Below are 18834 nucleotides of genomic sequence, written 5' to 3'. Positions count from 1 at the left end.
ATTAATATTTCATAGAGCTAATTTGCTACATCAAACATCGTTCAACTGCATAATTATATATCATCTCTACAACCTATATGTGTGACTATTATGCTTAGATCACACATAATTCATGCAATTATTATAACTACTGAATGGTTGATTGAAAGGGTGCCTTTCTTGGTACCAATGTGTGTGTCTGTTTATAATTCGGAAGATGACTTGAATGAAAACTGTGTAAAATGTATTTTATATCTATAATTGGAATAATATCTAAACTGTACTTTCTGTTTAGTGTGTGAAGTTAACCCTTCTGGGGTCGACAAACACGCCGGTGTGTTTTGCTGGATTTTTTTCACATAGTAGCAAAATAGACTTTAAATACTTCGTCATTTATGGTCATACAGACATATGAAATATGAAAAAATAAACTGTTAAAGGATTAGTTCACTTTTAAAAAACTTTTGTTGATAATTTACTCACCCCCATGTCATCCAAGATGTCCATGTCTTTCTTCAGTCGAAAAGAAATTAAGGTTTTTGATGATACAAATACACACACAAGCAACACTTTCAAAAAAACAATTTAGTATGCTGTCCTCATGGGGACCGATATTTCCTCCCAATAATGTAAATCAGGTTTTGTATGTATCCTGTGTGTTGAGGATGGTAATCAATTAACTGGAAATGAATCACTGAAATTTTTATTCAGTTTATATGTGTTTATATAATCATTCAAAATGCTTTTTATCTTCGTTTCAGGGAAGATTAAAGATCCCATGAACTTACTCGCATGAACACTTACTCTAAATGCTCGCATTAACACTTACTCTAAATGCTTCAATTCAGTGTTGTTCAGTCCAAAGTCTGTTTGAAATTATCACACACGTGTCTTTTTTTTCCATCTGTAAGATTATCGTTTAGTTAACGTGACCATAATAACAGGCAAAATATTATTTATTTCCAGTTCTGTGGATCCCAATCTGTATTACTCAAGATTCAGAAATAATTAACTATTTATTTGCACAGTCATTCTGTGATGTACATCGGTGTGTGTGCTTAGGTCTGATCTGAAGCTTTTACTGCAGGCCTGTTTAACAGCCTGAATGTTATTTTATGCTTCTGCACATGTCATAAGATATCCTTTCATTATTGATTTACCACTATAAACTTTATGGTGATTTACACACCCTGGCTTGCTTCTGCACATGTCATAAGATATCCTTTCATTAACGAGTTTGCTTGCCCATAAAATCTTTAAGATATTAGGTTAAACTTATTTGGCTTGCTGTCCACTGAAGAGGGGCTCGATGAAGCAGCTTCAACTCGAGCTCTGATATACCCCCCAGTGGCTAAATGTAGGATATGATAATTGAAGGGCAAGGTACCTGAGATGAAGGTGGAGTTTGGGGAGGTGGAGGGATACTGGAACAGCTGATGCTAGAGAGAGGTAAGCGGCTGCTTATATACTCAGGCTGTTGATTGAAAGATTAGATGGGCTCACTCCTCCCTAACTTGCGTTTAGGAACTTCATTTATTGATTTACCACTATAAACTTTATGGTGATTTACACACCCTGGCTTGCTTCTGCACATGTCATAAGATATCCTTTCATTATTGATTTACCACTATAAACTTTATGGTGATTTACACACCCTGGCGGCATCTATGATGAAGCAAAACAAATATTAAACATATGTGACCCGCTCTGGCGAAATGAGTCGTAAGTCACAACGTTCCATTTTAAGATATGGGCCGATTATGTGGAAAAACAATGAAATAATAGGTGTTGTTTTTTTGTGCTAATTTCAAAGAGCAGACATTCAAAAATAATCTCCCAAAGTTTCGTAGTCCAAATAATTGAGTAAAGGTATTTAAATGACTATTAAAGTTTACAAAGTTTTACTAAATTCGCTGGAAATCCTCTCCTCACCTCTGAGCATTTCCCGGGTATTCCCTTCTCTGCTCTCCAAATATGGTGTTACACGTTGTATAGAACCAATCAAAAAGCTTAGAAATGTACACAAACGCTGATCATTTGTCAATGGGAAGCCCCGTTTCGACTGACCGGCACGCGATTGGTCCAGCCATCCTCCTGTCAGACTCACAGCGCTCTGTGTAAACAAGCTAGCAGATCTCCTAAGAAAGATTAAATATTATTCATTTGAGAAATGTCGCTGTCAAAAGAGAGCAAAGTCGCCAAAGCGTTGAACTCACTGGAGGCTTCTAACCTAAGCTCTGCTGCTGGTCAGCAAGAGTGGCTAAGGCTAGTCGGTGATTTTTTGGATCTGGAGACATGTCATCCTCTGATGACAGCGACAGCGAAAGTGACAGACCTGTGGAAGAGGATCACGACGATGATGAAAACGTTGAACAGCCTGTGACTGATGTCAGGGAAGTTAATAGGGTCATGTCTAGTTGTGAAGCAGTTAGTAGTGAGCGAGATGACGAGTTAGCAAAAATACGTTCATTTTGCTGTAAAGGGTGTAAACTCAACGATGGAGAGCCGTGTTTTCAGTCATTTGATGAAGATTTAGTTTACGAGATACGTCTCTCTATGGCCTCTCTCACCGAATACGAGAAAGACCTGGTCCTGTTGGGGAAACTGAGTTGCCACTTTCACAATTCCAAGATGACAAGATGCTCAAAGAAGAAAGTGCAGCAAGAGCGTCAGCACCAAAGGACAGACAATTACGTTAATGGCAAGAGAGTCTGTCGAGAGACATTCAAGTTTTTACATTGGTAAGTAACTTTAAATATGTGATAATGAATGTAGCCTATGCTTGCTGAGTGATCTTTAGTGAAAGGCTTGTCAGTTAATGGTAGACTGTAATTGCTGGAAATTTTTTAAAGTGCATTAATAGTGCATCAAAACCAAATTGAGGCAGTTCTTCCCAAACTTTGTTTTATCAGAACATCGGGTGGTCAACACTGTGACCTTTCAGCGCCTGTGGAAGACCCTTGTGCCCTACATAGTCCGGACGAAGCCAATGACTGACTTGTGTTGGGAATGCCAACTCGACCATCTACAAGTCTGCCAACCTGACCGAAGCAGAGAAATCCGAGCGATGCAGAAACCAGGAAGACCACCTCATGAAAGTGATATTAGAACGCTCACTGTATCAAGACATGGTTCAGAAAGCCAAGGATACTGTAAAAGACCATGGCATTCATGAACCTTGTGATCCATGCTCCCGAGAAATCACAATGCATTACTCATTTGATTTTGCCCAGCAGGTGCATTTTCCCTCCAATCCACTTCAGCCCGGTCCTATGTACTTCTTGACCCCTCCAAAATGTGGCTTGTTTGGCATTAACTGTGAGGCTATTCCAAGACAGGTTAACTACCTTATCGATGAGAGTGTATGCATCACCAAAGGGCCAATTGCTGTGGTGTCATTCCTTGATAATTTCTTCACTCAATATGGCATGGGTGAAAAGCATATCCAGCTACATTGTGACAACTGTGTAGGCCATAACAAGAACAATACTGTGCTACAGTACCTGCTATGGAGAGTTCTTCATGGATTCGCATGAAACAATTTCATTTAACTTTCTAATTGTGGGCCATACAAAGTTTGCACCAGATTGGGCATTTGGCTTGGTGAAACAAAGCTATCGCCGAAAGATGGTATCATGTCTGGACGATATTGTTGATGTTGTTCGAAGCAGCACACTGACTGGAGTTAACATCCCGCAACTGGTTGGATGGGAAAATGGGGAAGTCATAGTGAAGTCACCGACGTCTCCCAGGAATAACCCGACACCAGCATTATCGGTATGTCATTTATGGTACTATAATATTAATGGCTTATGTCTATTATGCTCAAGTGCTGTGTGTGTGGGTGTGTGCTTCTGTGTTACATGGGTATCTGCATATAACAGTGAATGGATCTTTTACAACTAGTTTTCCCCAATCTTCTATGTTTTTCAGAATGAGCAGTGACCATCCTGGCTGGGTATTTTACAAGGCCTTTGCAACCTCTGAGGAACAAGGAATATGCTTGCTCCAAGAGGACGCACCACCAATCCAGAGACCCCCTGTCATCAAGCCCCCTGGCCTGGATTTGCAAAGAAAGACTTACCTGTACCAAAATATCCGTGAGTTTTGCACAGAAAATACAAAGGACATTACATGCCCTAAACCGCTAGTTGAAAAAGTAGTTGTCCCTCTCCCTGCCCAGTTAAGAAGGAAAGACCTGAAATGTGAATTTAATGTCCAATTTGAATCTGAGTGAGTGTATTTATTGTGTATGGATGTGAATGAGTGCAATTATTGTGTGAGTGTATTTATCTGCAAGGAGAATCCATTACAATGTGTTTGATTTATTTTAACCCAATATTTAACTGTTGGTATCTCCGTTATGAATTTGTTACACTGTTATTGTCAACTAGCCTACACAAAGTTGTGATTGCATAGGCTAGCATTATTTGTTCTCTGTTTCCTTGTCTCTCTGCCTCTCTCACTTTCTCTCTCTCTCTCTCTCACACAGACACGCACACACACACACACACCCTCTCTCAAGCAAAACTGTAGCACCTCTGCACCTCAATTTTTTTGTAAAAGTGTCTTTTAAATTATTTATTCAAATAAAAACTTTAAAATAATTTGAGCTTCAGCCTGGTTTAATAGCATTAAGCATATATATATATATATATATATATATATATATATATATATATATATATATATATATATAATATATTAATGTCTTTGGTCAAATTAAGCTGTAAAATAAATAGTTTATCCCTTTAAATGCAATGGATTTTGAAAGATATAAACCAAAAATGGGCAAAAAAACTTTAAAAGCGATTTTCTCAGGTTTTCAATTGGAAAAAGAGGGCAGACGACCATAATTCAAATGTGTATATCTTTACAACCATTCAAGGTATGACTTTGACTATGATATCATTTGAAAGCTTATGGTCTCAAACCTGAAATTTGGGTCAATGTCTGTGACTCATTTTGCTGGATCAGGTCACATACATAATCCAATATAATAAATCTGACTCCATTTAAGTTGTTGTTATCCATCTTTTTAGAAATGAAGCCTAGCGCAAGTTCTGCCAGGAAGACTCAATCGTTCACGTCATGTATTACCTTCTCATTTATCCAATCATATCCTAATAGCCAGTATAAAAGGGTGGTACTTACACATGTCTGAGTTCGCAGATGCTGTCGCTTCAACCACCTCCATCCTCCCCATCCACCACCAAGATGGGACTTTTCCTTCATCTCCCTAACATTTCTATGCTGGGTCCTCCCCTCCATCCTCCCCATCACCTCCAGACGGGCTCTCCCCTCTACCTTGAAGACGCCAGGATGTCCTCTCCTCCTTCCACCCCACCACCACCAGATGGCCCCCTTCCTTACTTCGCAGGGGGTGAGCTGCGCCCCTGCCTTCGTCTTCAGGCAGGATATGCAGATTCCGTACCCTCGGAATGCGAGTTACGGACGGGGCCTACGCCAAAGAATTTGATTGTTTGCTGAGCTCTTAAATAAATGTTCATTGTCACAGTATTAATTCTCCCGAGTCTTTCTGGTAGAACTGATATCTCCTCAGTATACCAGATAGTTTAGAAGAACTTGATGTTGTAACAGAAACTATTGACTTTCTCTTTTTTTTTTACTGCCGGCCTGGTTGTCATTTTTGCTTTTGCACGTGTCAAAAAATGCACTATCATTATTGATTTACCACTATATACTTTATGGTGGTTTACACACCCTGGCGGCACCTATGATGAAGCAAAACAAATCTTACCAACACAATAAATTCAGACATTTCCGTGTAGAAGCGGTCAATGTACACATTATCAAAAGTGCCGATCCTCCTACTTTCCCATAACTTAGGATATTTTTGCATGTGAAGGAAAACCACACATATAATTATTAACTCGGTGTAAGGCTAAAAGCTTGTGCTGCTATTTTGAACCAATAATCAGAACAAAAAGCAGTTGAAGGATGACGTGCATAATTCAGTTATTTATCTGACTCCATTTAAGTTGTTGTTATTCACTTTTTTTTAAGTCTTTCTAGAAAGCAAAACAAAAAGGTATTTTTTTGTTTTGCTTTCTAGAAAGACTTAAAAATAAAAAAAGTGGATTATTCATGTATAGTGGGATGAAAGAGGTGTTGATGACCAAGCCATAATGCCAGAATAAAGGCTATAATGGCTGAATTCAAACAAAAGAATAAAAGAATAATGAAGATTAAGTCTCATACCAGCAGAGATGTGAAAGGTTCGTCGATTGACGTCGATTCTTGGGACCTTATGTGAATCCTTTTAATAAATAATATTATGGAAAAGAAAAGCTCCTGCTGCAGGTGGATTAGAGCAACAAGTAGCATCAAGCATCAAGATTAATATTACACTTTTACTTAAAACTCACTTTAAACCACCATTGAGTATTTGTATAATCTTATGATCACGATTCAAAGTGTTGTTTACTCATATAATGATTATAAAATATGTTATATTTGGCATTTTATATGCAGCTATTGCTACACCTGCTTAGCATTTAGCATACTGTAAACATTCTTGGAAATATCCCAAAATCGCACGAAAATCACACACAAACCACATATACTTGAAATCGTGCATTTATTAGCTTCTTGTTTCAGGCGAAGAGATGTGTCTTTAGCTTTGTTTTTCTCAGAGCTCAGAATGAGGAAGTGTACACAGGACCGCTTCATGCAGAAGAGGCAGGATTATGGTCACGTGAGATGATTGACAGCTGTACAGCGAATGATAGAGCACTGAGATCATGATGCAAATCAGGAAGAGGAGAGACAGAGCTCGCTGTGTTCGCTGTGATAGCTCTTCAGATCGCATAATTCAGTGGAAAATGAATAGAAATGTTCTTCTGTATGACAAAATATTTTACAAACATGTGATGATATATCATTATTTCTCCAAATATGTGCACCATTGCACGTTCTGGGAACGTTCCTTGTAGGTTTTTTTTAGGTTCTATTTGTATAACCTAAGGAGAATGTTCTGGGAACGTTCCCTGTAGGTTATTTTTAGGTTTAATTTTATATATTTTTAGGTTCTATTTTTCTTAACAAACCAATTAAAAGGTTGCAAATGTTTTGTGCTTTAACAGCAGTGATCAAATGCTTAATTACATGACCATTATCAGGCAGTAGAGGGCGCTCATTGATTGGCAAATTCTTTTTTTAGTTAATTAAATATTTGTGTAGACTGTTTTCTTTTTTTTTTATTTACTTTTGAAAACAAGAACTATAATTCAATTTTAAAAAAGATTATTGCAAAGATCGCTTTCAAAACCTTTTTTTTTTTTTTCTATAGCAGATCTCAAAATGAATAGTTATGTTACATTTGACATTGACAAAAATTTAGTTTTTAGTGTTTATTTTTTAATCAGTGTATCAGACATAAAGAATGGTCATGCACAATGTTTTAGTGTTGCCTTACCATTTTCCTTGAAGGCCCCCAACATTGCGATCAGGTCTTAGCAAATTACCAGTCATTTTAAGAGTTGAATCAGGGGCCTGTACCATGAAGCCGGTTTAGCTGGCTAGCCAGGCAAGTTTCAGTTTAGTTTGCACCAATCCTGGGGTTTAGGTACCATGAAAATTTGATTAACATTACATTTTGGAATTAAATATCAACACGGCTTCATTTATTCCAAACAAATCTTTAACAGGGCTGTCTATTGCAAGGGTTTTCAAACGTGTCTTGGAGCACTGAGGGGTACCTCATCAGCTCACTACCAGACGCATACAAAATATGGGGGGCTCCAGGACAGGTCCAAAAACCCATGGTCTACTAATGCAGTACAATTAGTTTAATCCCTATAAATCAAAGCAATTTAATAACTACATGATATCCTTTAAATTATACGCTGATAGCTCAAGACCACACAAGAACTTGGAGTCGACTTACCTCTCAACCATCAACAGTGATCGCGTGCAGAACGGTTATAGCTGGCTCTTCTTCATCCATTGGCTTAATGCCTGGTCGCGTGCGTATCGCCACCTATAGGGTTGCTCAATTATATTTAACAAAGTGGGACTCTCAACTCTGCAGGAAAAAGAAGAAGAAGAAAAAAAATGATATGATTTATATTTTTGGTAACACCATTGCTTTGAATAAAGTATAGTAAAACACAAACACCGCAGTATTAGAAAACCCCACCATCTTTTGACGTTTAATGCCAAGGTAACGCGGTGTGTCATTATATAAATGTATACATTTTTGAAAAATGGAAAAAAAACAGCAACTTGTCTCTCAATATTTAAATTATTAATCGCATGCCAAGCCCGCGAAACCGGGCAGCGGGCCTATATAAGCTGGGGTTTGTGCCCACCGCACACACAACCTCTCTACTCAACCTCTTTGAGTGCCATCCCAACAGTGCATTTTCCTGAGGTGAATTACTTTTTACTTAACCAATTAATCTTTATAATTCATAATATAAAATAAATAAGCAAATAAATACGTACACACACACACACACACACACACACACACAACTCTTTCCCTCTCCTCTCTGCCCCCTTCCACCTTTATCCCTCTCTCTCTCTCTCTCTCTCTGTCTCTCTCTCTCACACACACACACACACACACACACACACACACACACACACACACCAAGAGACTGCCAATGCATTAATGTTAAGATCTACTGTTAATTCACCATTTAAGGACATTCAGAGAAACCAAGGAGGATAAACAGTAATTTATTTAAGCATTTAACAGGTCATTAAAATCAGATATTATAAGTAATAAGTTACTGAATAAATATAATACACTGTGTAAATTAAATATTTACTTCTGTATATTTTTTATCTCAACTGATGGACACAAAAAGTTTTGCAGTTGTGGATTTTGCTGAGGATAGTGCTGTTGAAATAATTCCAACGTCATGGTTGGAGGAAACCAAAGAGGTATTGTTTTGTTTTCAATAAGTTTTCACATTCATTTACATTACTAAATCAGTTCAAGAATGGTCAATCTTTTTTTCTTTTTTTTTTTAGGGAATGTTCTGTTACTGGACATTTACGAACACAAGGAAACTTGTAAAAAAATGCACTCTGCCAGACAAAGCTAAGTGGAGGCGATGTCCATTAACACTAGAAGTGCCATGGCGGTCATTTTGACCGTTTTGAATTTTATATCTGCAATAACTTTGTTGAAAAAATAAATAAAATCCTGCCGGTACCTGACTTTTCCTAAAAGTGTCTGTATTTTCATTTAAAATGTTTTTCATATAAATTGCACATAAGGCAAAAAAAACAAATGAACATATTTACCTATTTCGGCCATAGACGGTCATATTGACCGCACTGAATTTCGCGGTATTATTATAGGCTATACCAATATACACAACAATAAAATGTGGTAAAAATACACAAAACATATTCAACAACAAATAATTTAAATGTAATGATATTCAGAACAGAACAAGAATGAAAAAATAACTATAAACAAGCCAAAATGAAATACTTTATAAGCGAAAGTGAAAGTAAGCGGCGTTAGGCTCACGTAATTCTCTAATTAGAATCAAAATGTTTCAACATTTGCGATGTATTTGGATGGTAAACTATTTTAAACTAAACTACTTTATTATAGGCTTTGTACTTCACTCACGTTCCAATATCGACGGAAAAAATCATCCTCTTCACACGTGCAAAATGGTACGAATTGTACGAGGCTATACTGACTATATAAACAGAGCAGTGGAATTTTTATATGTTAGGTTGACTATTTTATTATGGCTATAATGAACAGGCTGCAATGTCAAGACTGCAATGCTGTAATATGGTGTGTGTGTGTGTGTGTGTGTGTGTGTGTGTGTGTGTGTGTGTGTGTGTGTGTGTGTGTGTGTGTGTGTGTGTGTGTGTGTGTGTCGGCGGGCGCGATCGAACAGTGGAAACATGAAAACATAGGCTACTCCGTTATTTTGTTCAGGACATCTACAGATATTATTTATAAATGTATAATTAAACTTGTTTAAATGTACAGTTTGGTGTTGTTTTGTTTTTAAAATATATCCTAATACAATAAATGCATTAATCTCTCAATTGGGTATGTAGGCCTATCATTAAAGATATAGAGTTTGGAATCTAGCGGTCAAAATGACCGCTCGCGGCAGTTCTAGTAGTTATGGAATTCTGGCACTTCTAGTGTTAAAAAAAGTTTGTCTAAGAACAGGTAATGTAGTTTTTGTATTATTTACAGTTTTTTTGGATTGCTTACACACTAAAATTAAAAGTAGTACACTATTAGCAAAACCTTACACTCAAGAAGCAAAACATCAGCCCATATTTGCACTACTATAAGCACATTGTCAACCTCACACTTGTTGCAAAACTCTACACACAGTGATTTGCAAAACACTAAACACACTTAACATACATTACACACAAAAATCTATCATGAAGTCACTTCCTTGCAATACCAAAGCACTGACTGTCAAATTACCGCACCGTCCAACCAATTGGTTCAACACAGTCATCAGGTGTGCAAACACTTGTTTGCTTAATTGTAGACACACCAATCAGGTGTATAAGCACTATAAAAAGCAGCAGGTGAGTTCATCTGTCTTCAAGCACAATGGAAAGAGTCAGAGAAAGAGTAAGACGAGGAGGAGGAGGACGAGGAGGAGGACAAGGAGGAGGACGAGGAGGACAAGGAGGAGGACGAGGAGGAGGACGAGGAGGAGGAGGAGGACGAGGAGGAGGAGGAGGAGGAGGAGGAGGAGGAGGAATGGGAGGAAGAGGAATCAACAGAGGAGGAATCAACAGAGGAAGAGGAAGAGATGGAGGCCATGCTGGAGGTAGAGGAAGAGGAAGAGGAAGACAAGAAGGTGCTCAAAGAGGACCGAATCTGACAAATGAGATCCGCGCAACACTGGTTGACCACGTTGTCAACCACGGCCTGACGCTGAGGGAGGCTGGACTGCGAGTACAGCCAAATCTAAGCCGATACACAGTGGCAAGTGTGATAAGAACATTTCGACTGGAAAATAGGTATTTGTACTGTATTCTATGCACTCAGCACTTCTGTTACCTTTTCCTGTGAAATTACTGTACTATTGTATACTGTTTTTTTTTTCTACATAGGATTGAGGGTCAGGAACGACAAGGGGGAAGGCCTCCTATGTTCACAGAGCAGCAAGAGAGGGAGATAGTAAACATGGTTTTGGCCAACAATGCTATAACACTCAATCAGCTCCAAGCTAACATTGTCAATAACCACGCCACTTTCAACGATATCCATCAGGTCTCAACATCAACACTGGCACGCATCCTAAAAAAAACCCATATTCAAATGAAGCAAATTTATCGAGTGCCTTTCGAGCGCAATTCTGAAAGGGTGAAACGACTGCGGCATGATTATGCAGAGGTATGTATTCACTTTAGCAGTGTGATCTTGCATACTGTCTCATAATCTTTTACTGTACTGTAATATGTATACTAGATCTACACTGAACTACACAATATTGCCTGACACTGTTCTTCAGAGAGTTTTACGAATGGATGGAGAAGAGATCCAGCATGAGTTCATTTACGTAGATGAGGCTGGGTTCAACCTGACGAGAACACGAAGGAGGGGAAGAAACATCATTGGCCACAGGGCTATAGTCAATGTCCCAGGGCAACGTGGGGGTAATATAACACTCTGTGCAGCCATTACACAGAATGGGGTCCTCCACCGCCATGCCCACATGGGCCCTTACAACACAGCACTCATACTTACATTCTTGGACCAATTGCACAACATAACAGCAGCAAATCAAATCGATCATATGCAATACATTGTTGTCTGGGACAATGTGTCTTTCCACCGCTCTGCTCTGGTTCAGAACTGGTTTCAGCAACATCCACATTTCACCATCCTATATCTTCCACCATACTCTCCATTCCTCAACCCTATAGAAGAGTTTTTCTCGGCATGGCGGTGGAAGGTATATGATCTCCGTCTCCAGGCTGAGGTACCCCTCATCCAAGCCATGGAGGAGGCCTGTGACCAGATGGAGGTAGCAGCAATGCAAGGATGGATTCGTCATTCAAGACGTTTCTTTCCAAGGTGTCTTGCTAATGACAACATTGCCTGCGATGTTGATGAAATTCTCTGGCCAGATCCAGCTAGGCGAAGAGACAATGTCTAGTTTATTTTTTATTTTTTTTACAGTAAACTTACAGTACAATACGTAAAGTGACATTTTGTTACAGTATTATGAATCTCCATGTCAACATTTTGGGCGTGTTGAGAAATAAATGAGTTTCTTCAGTCTGCAACATTGGTCTTGTGTAGTGTTTGGTGAATTTACATTATATTTGTACTTTGTTGATGGTAGCCTACTCTAATCATAAGGAAGTAGAAGTGCTAAAAGTGTTTTAGGTTTATCACAGCAGAGTGTAACTCGTGCAAACAGAGTATAGTAATGTGAAACGTGTGTGTTTCATATGGTAACAAAGTGTGGTTTTTAAACAGAAGTGTATAGTTTTTACAAGAGTGTTTAATTATGCAAAGGATCTGTAGTGTTTTGCTAATTGGGTGTGTGGTTGTGCTAATTGTGTGTAGTGTTTTGAAAACACGGGCCCTGTTTTGAAAATTGTGCTTAAGCAATCCAAAAAAACTGTAAATGGATCTACTATTATACTATCTAATATTTTTCCATACTTAATATTTACCGTATTTTCCAGACTCTTACACTAAAGGTCTTCAGAAATGCCGGCGTGTAGTGGAGACCTCGAATGTTGAAACAGAAGACTGCTCCACAGTGAACAAAAAGAGGGCACATAAAAAGCCACCAAGATTTGTGTCGGAAATTGATTCTTCCTCAGATGGTAATTATTCAAATCACTTCAAAGAATTTTGTATATATCCACACAAAAAAAAAACAAAAAAAAACAAAAAAACAACAACAACAGGAAAAGAGTTCAAATTTGTGAACTCTATTTTGAAGCATGTTTCCATTTCAGATGATGGCAGAGTTTTACCAAACAAGAAAACAGACGTGTCAAAACCTCATCCACCGAAATGTAAGTTGTTAACACATGAGTCAAGAGTCACGAGTCATTCTATAATTAGGGGTACATTTGGCATTTGACAATGTAAAGAAATTATTAATTTTTTTTTTTTCACAAACTCAAACCTTATTCTTGTGTGTGTGTGTGTGTGTGTGTGTGTGTGTGTGTGTGTGTGTGTGTGTGTGTGTGTGTTTCAAAAAGCATATAACAATATATATTCCTGGTCAACTATGTTACTATGTTTGGGTCTATAGTCTATACTTAACTAGACACCTAGAGCTACTAAGCTTATGGTACATTTATTTTCATGAGCATAAGTTTTAGTCAGATTTTCTTGTTAAAACTTTGCTGTAATAATACTTGTGTAACAGAGCTCACTGTCAATAATCCACTCTTGACACGGATTTGCTATTTTAAGCAGTATTTCGGAAAAGAGAGAGGACATGACTTCTAGTCTTTCATCCATGTGCTTCTTGAGGACATGATATCACACAATGCAAATTATGTGAGACTGGGTCAAACCATTCATTTTTGAAGGGTATTTTCCTAACTTCACAGTAAACATTAAATTTTTCCACATTTAGTGGTGTGATTGGTATAAATATAATTTTGTACTAGAAAAGTATGCATTGAGGCTTTATAATGATGAGAATCAAAATGATCTCACAGACATGAGATGTACCCACAATTATAGTATGGCCCACATGACTCATAGGAGTCCCAATGTCTCCATTTATCATCCATTCAATTTTGTATTTACAGTATTAATTTATACTTATTGTATTCATCATTCTCCAATATTCATCCTCTGGACAAGGGTTTGTATAATATACAAGTATGCTTTTATGGACACATAACACATCTTCACAAATGAATGAATGAATGAATAAATCTCTCTCTCTCAGCCAAAAAAAAAAAAAAAGGAAGGAATTTCAAGTTATCTTTCTCAACACTGTAAGTGTTTTTCTTTTTTTCTTTCATGTTTAATTATAACCTGCGACTCATTCATTAATGCTGAATCTATGGTCTGGGCCAGACAGGGCTTAGATTAAGCCAGGATTAGGTCATAGTTCAATTAGGAAATTTAAGTAATTTTTATAAACATGTCTTAGAAAACAGCATTACTGGTGTGCATCTTAAGACTTATTTCAGTTGAAATAGCTCAGATTTACATTTTAGTCTAGGACTAGACCTAAGCCTTGTCTGTGAAACCGGGGGTTAATGTGGCTTTTGATTTCCACTTTCCTGCAGAGTTTAGCTCCAACCTTGATTAAACTCACCTTCCTTCAATTATCAATTAATTTCAATAATTAAATTATTCAATTAATCAACATTGATTAGCTTAATCAGGTGTGCTAGATTAGGGTTGGAGCTAAACTCTGAAGAAGAGTGGCCCTTGAAAACCAGTTTGGAAATTGCCTAGTCTGTTTATATTTGTGCAGCAGAGGAATCGCTGCAGGAGTCCCACCTGCCAAGCATATCACGGCCTCTTGAAGGTATTTTTTCTCAAATTCTATTCTAAAATTCAGAATATTATATTTATTGTAATTATTCATAATTCTAGTTAAAGTGAAATTTAGTTTTATGCCACAGTTGCTTCACAGATCCTCATAGATGAGCCCCAATATTCTGACTCTGCAACAAAGAGTAAGGCCTGGTTCACACTGGACGCAGAAGCGGCGCGGAACGGAGGCCGCTTCCTTTCGGCGCCCATGTTAACCTATGGTGTCGTTCACTATTTTTTACGCGAGCCGCGAGTGATCCGCGTCAATTCCGGCAGGAAGTCACACCAAGAAACACGAGACAATCCGGTCAATTGTCAAAATATAAGCAATTTTCAAATTAAAATACCGCGAGTGACAAATGCGAACACACAAACAAACAGGGAAACCGCGAGAGAGAGAGGCAGGCAGGAGTTGATACGCTGGCTGCGTGTGTCTCGACAACGGATTAATAAAAGTGTACAAACTTCTTGGTTACAGAAACATGGTGTATTCATTTTATGAGGTTATTTACTTACCCATGATGTAAAAAATAGCTCTGAATAAACAACAACTGAGCAGAAGCGCTTGTCGACCTCCGCGAAGAATACGCGTCTGGTGTGAACAGGCAGGCGCCGGACCGCGCGTGATTTTCCGTTCCGTTCCGCGCCGCTTCCGCATCCGGTGTGAACCAGGCGTAAGTCAAGTTTAGATTTGTCACACTACAGTAATACTGCACATTCAAGGAGCATTATGCAATATTGCTTAATACAACATATAGATGCCATTTACACACCAAGGGGGTGAAAACTTTTTTTTAATTTAAAACTTTTTAAATTTAATTTTTGTCTTCTGGGAGACGGAACCCGCTCAACTAACCCACCTTTAAGCCCGAACAGTTGAAAAAAATGGCAAACCCTTGATCCAAGACTTTTTATTCTTTTTCTTTTTTTTAAAGATTTGTTAGAAGTCCCTTTGTTGGTCCTGTGCAGTCCTGTTCTACCCACTCCTACAGAAAAATCCTCCGTGTCCTGCACATTGTCACAAACTGCTCTGAGACACGAAGGTTGAGATCCAAATGCAGCTTTTATTTAAGGGGTAATCCAAAGGCATAATCCAAAGTACAGGCAATAGGTCAAACACAGGCAGGCAGTCCGTAAAAACAAACAAACAAACCAGGCAGGGGTCAGAGGCAAAAGGGTAATCCACGGAACAGGCAAGAAATCCAAAAAAAACAAGAGACATGAAACCAGGGAAAACGCTCGGAAATGCAGTGCAACAACATACAAAACATCACAATGAGTGAACATGGTATAAATAGGCTGAGACCAGCAGGGTGATGAGACACAGGTGAATGCAATCAGTGATGATGAGTCCGGGCAGTGAGTTATGGGAAATGAAGTTTGTGAGGGAGTGATAATAGTCTGGTGTGGAGTGCCCTCTGGTGGCTCTCAAGGGCACTCCAGCTGGTGACCGTTACTCACATTCTTGGTTTTCCAGCAGCTTCTGCATATCTGGACCCTTTCCAACAGTGACTGTATGATTACTGGCTAACTGAGTAAATGAACAAATGAATGAAATAAGATATTAGAATAAGAACAATGTCCCCCAATCACGTTCAAAAGTTTACACCCCCCTAGTTATTGTGTTAACTTAATCCAAGAGTATTTTTGCAGCTTTTGATCATGTGACAACATCATTAAAAATCAGTATTAAGATTTAAGACTCAAGTGAACTTTTAAAATGGATCTTTTGTGTTATTTCAAAATTGTGTAAATATTTCAAGCTATTATTAAAAACAAAAACAAATTCTCCAACACATTCTTTGAAGTATGTGGTAATCAAGAAGAGCTTGTTTCAGATATATTAGTCTTTGAATGCAGTATATACTATTGTTTTTTTTGTTTTGTTTTGTTTTAACTACTTAAATGTCCTAATTGATGTATGGCTTAATCAAAGATCTGTCTGTGAACCCATGTCAAGTATAATTATTTTATTTTTTTTCACTTGAATTGAGGTTAGAATAAATAAAACATTAATTGTTGTTTAATAGATCATTGATGACCTATGTGGTCATTTTCTCACAGATACAACTTAAGGAATTATTGAACATTTTCACAGGTGTGAGATGACTTGTGACGCTTCAAAATTCGAATTATTTTACATACCTATGATAAATAAAAATATATACTTTAAGTTCAAGTCAAGTTTTTCCACAGACCATCGTTGTAGTATATATATATATATATATATTAGTGCTGTCAAAGTTAGCGCGTTAATAACGCGTTAACGCAAAATCATATTAACGGCACTAATTTTTTTTTAACGGGCGATTACCGCAGCGCGTATTTTCTGTTTGACCCGTGGGCCAACCTCTAGTTGAAGAAATGGAGATACACAGTGTTGCCAACTTAGCGACATTGCAGACCCCTTTAGCGAATTTTTTTCCCTTCAAAAAAGCGCCCAAACCTTATTTAGTTTCTGAGAATCGCCGGTACTGCTCTCCCAGCACGCACGCGCATCTCTCTCTCTCTCTCTCTCTCTCTCTCATTAAAATTAAAATTTCATTAAAATAGGCACAGAGAGAGACAAACTAATGTAATAATAAATAATAAATGTACATTTAGCATTTTCAGAAGAGCTGCCCTGTCATGCAAAAATCTAAACATGTTTGTGTTAATAAATTGCTCAGTGCAAAGAAAGAGAATAATGGGAACCTGGTATTTCTTTGTTCTTTGAAAAACATCTATGACATTTGAAACATGTCTCGTCTTCATGCTCTATGTTGACTATGGTTTCAATAATAAACATACATTTGGATAAAGCATCCATATTTATCCATGCCCATGTTGATGTAGAGTATTACAAACTTGAAAAGTTTAAATTTAAGGTACATTTAGAACAAATAAAAAATGTGCGATGAATTGCGATTAACCCTCTGGGGACCAAAAACGCGCCCGCGCGTTTTGCTCGTTTTTTTTTTTAGCAATGAAAAATAAACACAAAATGCTCTGTTAATTTTGATCTTTCATTTTCGTGTAATACATCAATCGATCCTGTTCAGTTTCTATTTTTTTTCTGTATACTCACAATACAAATAAAGTGTTTTGCTTTTTGACAAATAAAGAAAAACTAACATGATGCTATTTCTGCCTTCTCTCTGTCAGTAAACTCCCATTTGAAACGCGTTCGAAAATTATCTATAACTCCGCGAAAATTCAGTCAAACAGGCAAACAGACCCACGGGCATAAAGCTTGAGATCGCAGCTTTTAAATGAAGTAATTTATATAAAAAACAAATATTATCAGCTTCTGTAATCTGTATAAAAAGAGAGCGACTCCAGTCGAGCTCATTAGGAGCCATTCAAAAGTAATTTGACCACGCCCCGGAGAGCGCGTGCTATTCAAACGCAAATTCTGAGAACCATTTCAGTCTGTGAAACGCCCCCACATCAGCTGTAAACAAAGAGGCATAATATAGCCTACCTTATGGAGAAAATTTTCCGTGCTGATATGAGGAGCAGATCCCGCTGAGGAGTGAGGTAGGCTAAGTTATCCTTTCTCAAGTGTTAATGTGGAATAACGTTATGGAATAACGTTGTAGGCTTATGTAAACAAAAAGATGAATCGCGTTTCTATAATATGAATAGCGTTTCTGTGAGATGAATGAAGGGTACATATTTGTAAAGACTGTTTAGCCTAAATATGAATCGCGCGTCTGTGTGTGAAAGAATAAACTGCTTTTACAGTTACAGTTACTGCGTTACAGTCAGGCGAAGTATGAAAGACAACATTTTGTTGACTAGATTTGGGTACAGTTTTTACTGTAGAATATACTGTCACATCAAATAAGCTTTTCTGCTCATATATATAAAATACTATTTTGTCAAAAATAAAGTCAGACTAAGATGTTCCAATGTTGGCTATATTCAAACTAATGAATACATATGATAAAATGTAGGCCTATAATCTTTTTTTTTTTTTTTTACAAAGAAAGAGTACTTTTTTTGCAGAAATATTGCTGAAATTGTAATTATTGTTGTAATTGTAACCTTTTTAATAAAATAGCAAAACATATTTACAAGATAGATGTAAGCAAAATCTTAAATGGTCAATATAAGTCTTCTTCTAAATATATAGGCTATTTTGTCCTTGCATTGTGGCTCAGTCAGTGTCACACCTGAATGAATGGCTAATTATGCAGAGTCATTATGCAGAGTGGGTGGGACTGGGTAATCTAAGGTGTAAACTACTCCTCCCCCTCGCATATTGGCTTTCCAAGCAAAACCTGTTTTACACCATTTAAATCAATGTATTTTTTTTTTGTGAACGATAAAGCAAGACTATTTTCACATAATTTTGAAGCTAG

General features: G+C 37.6%; 2 protein-coding genes across 2 annotated transcripts in view; one reads left to right on the top strand and one right to left on the bottom strand.

Moving 5' to 3' along the window:
• Positions 1–18834, bottom strand: part of LOC309496391 (uncharacterized protein) — a gene marked incomplete at its 5' end in the record, with an annotated part of 156822 nt that overhangs the window by 114293 nt on the left and 23695 nt on the right. The window lies entirely within an intron of this gene.
• Positions 10693–12130, top strand: LOC309497299 (uncharacterized protein). Its single transcript, XM_082167518.1, has 3 exons — positions 10693–10977; positions 11071–11353; positions 11472–12130. The coding sequence occupies exons 1-3, from the start codon at positions 10715–10717 to the stop codon at positions 12117–12119; spliced, it is 1194 nt and encodes a 397-aa protein (XP_082023644.1). The 5' UTR covers positions 10693–10714; the 3' UTR covers positions 12120–12130.

Source organism: Leuciscus leuciscus (assembly GCF_965113295.1).
Source record: "Leuciscus leuciscus genome assembly, chromosome: 4".
NCBI lineage: Eukaryota > Metazoa > Chordata > Actinopteri > Cypriniformes > Leuciscidae > Leuciscus > Leuciscus leuciscus.
Note: the sequence above shows the minus strand (reverse complement) of the source record. Positions and strands in the feature narration are given on the sequence as shown.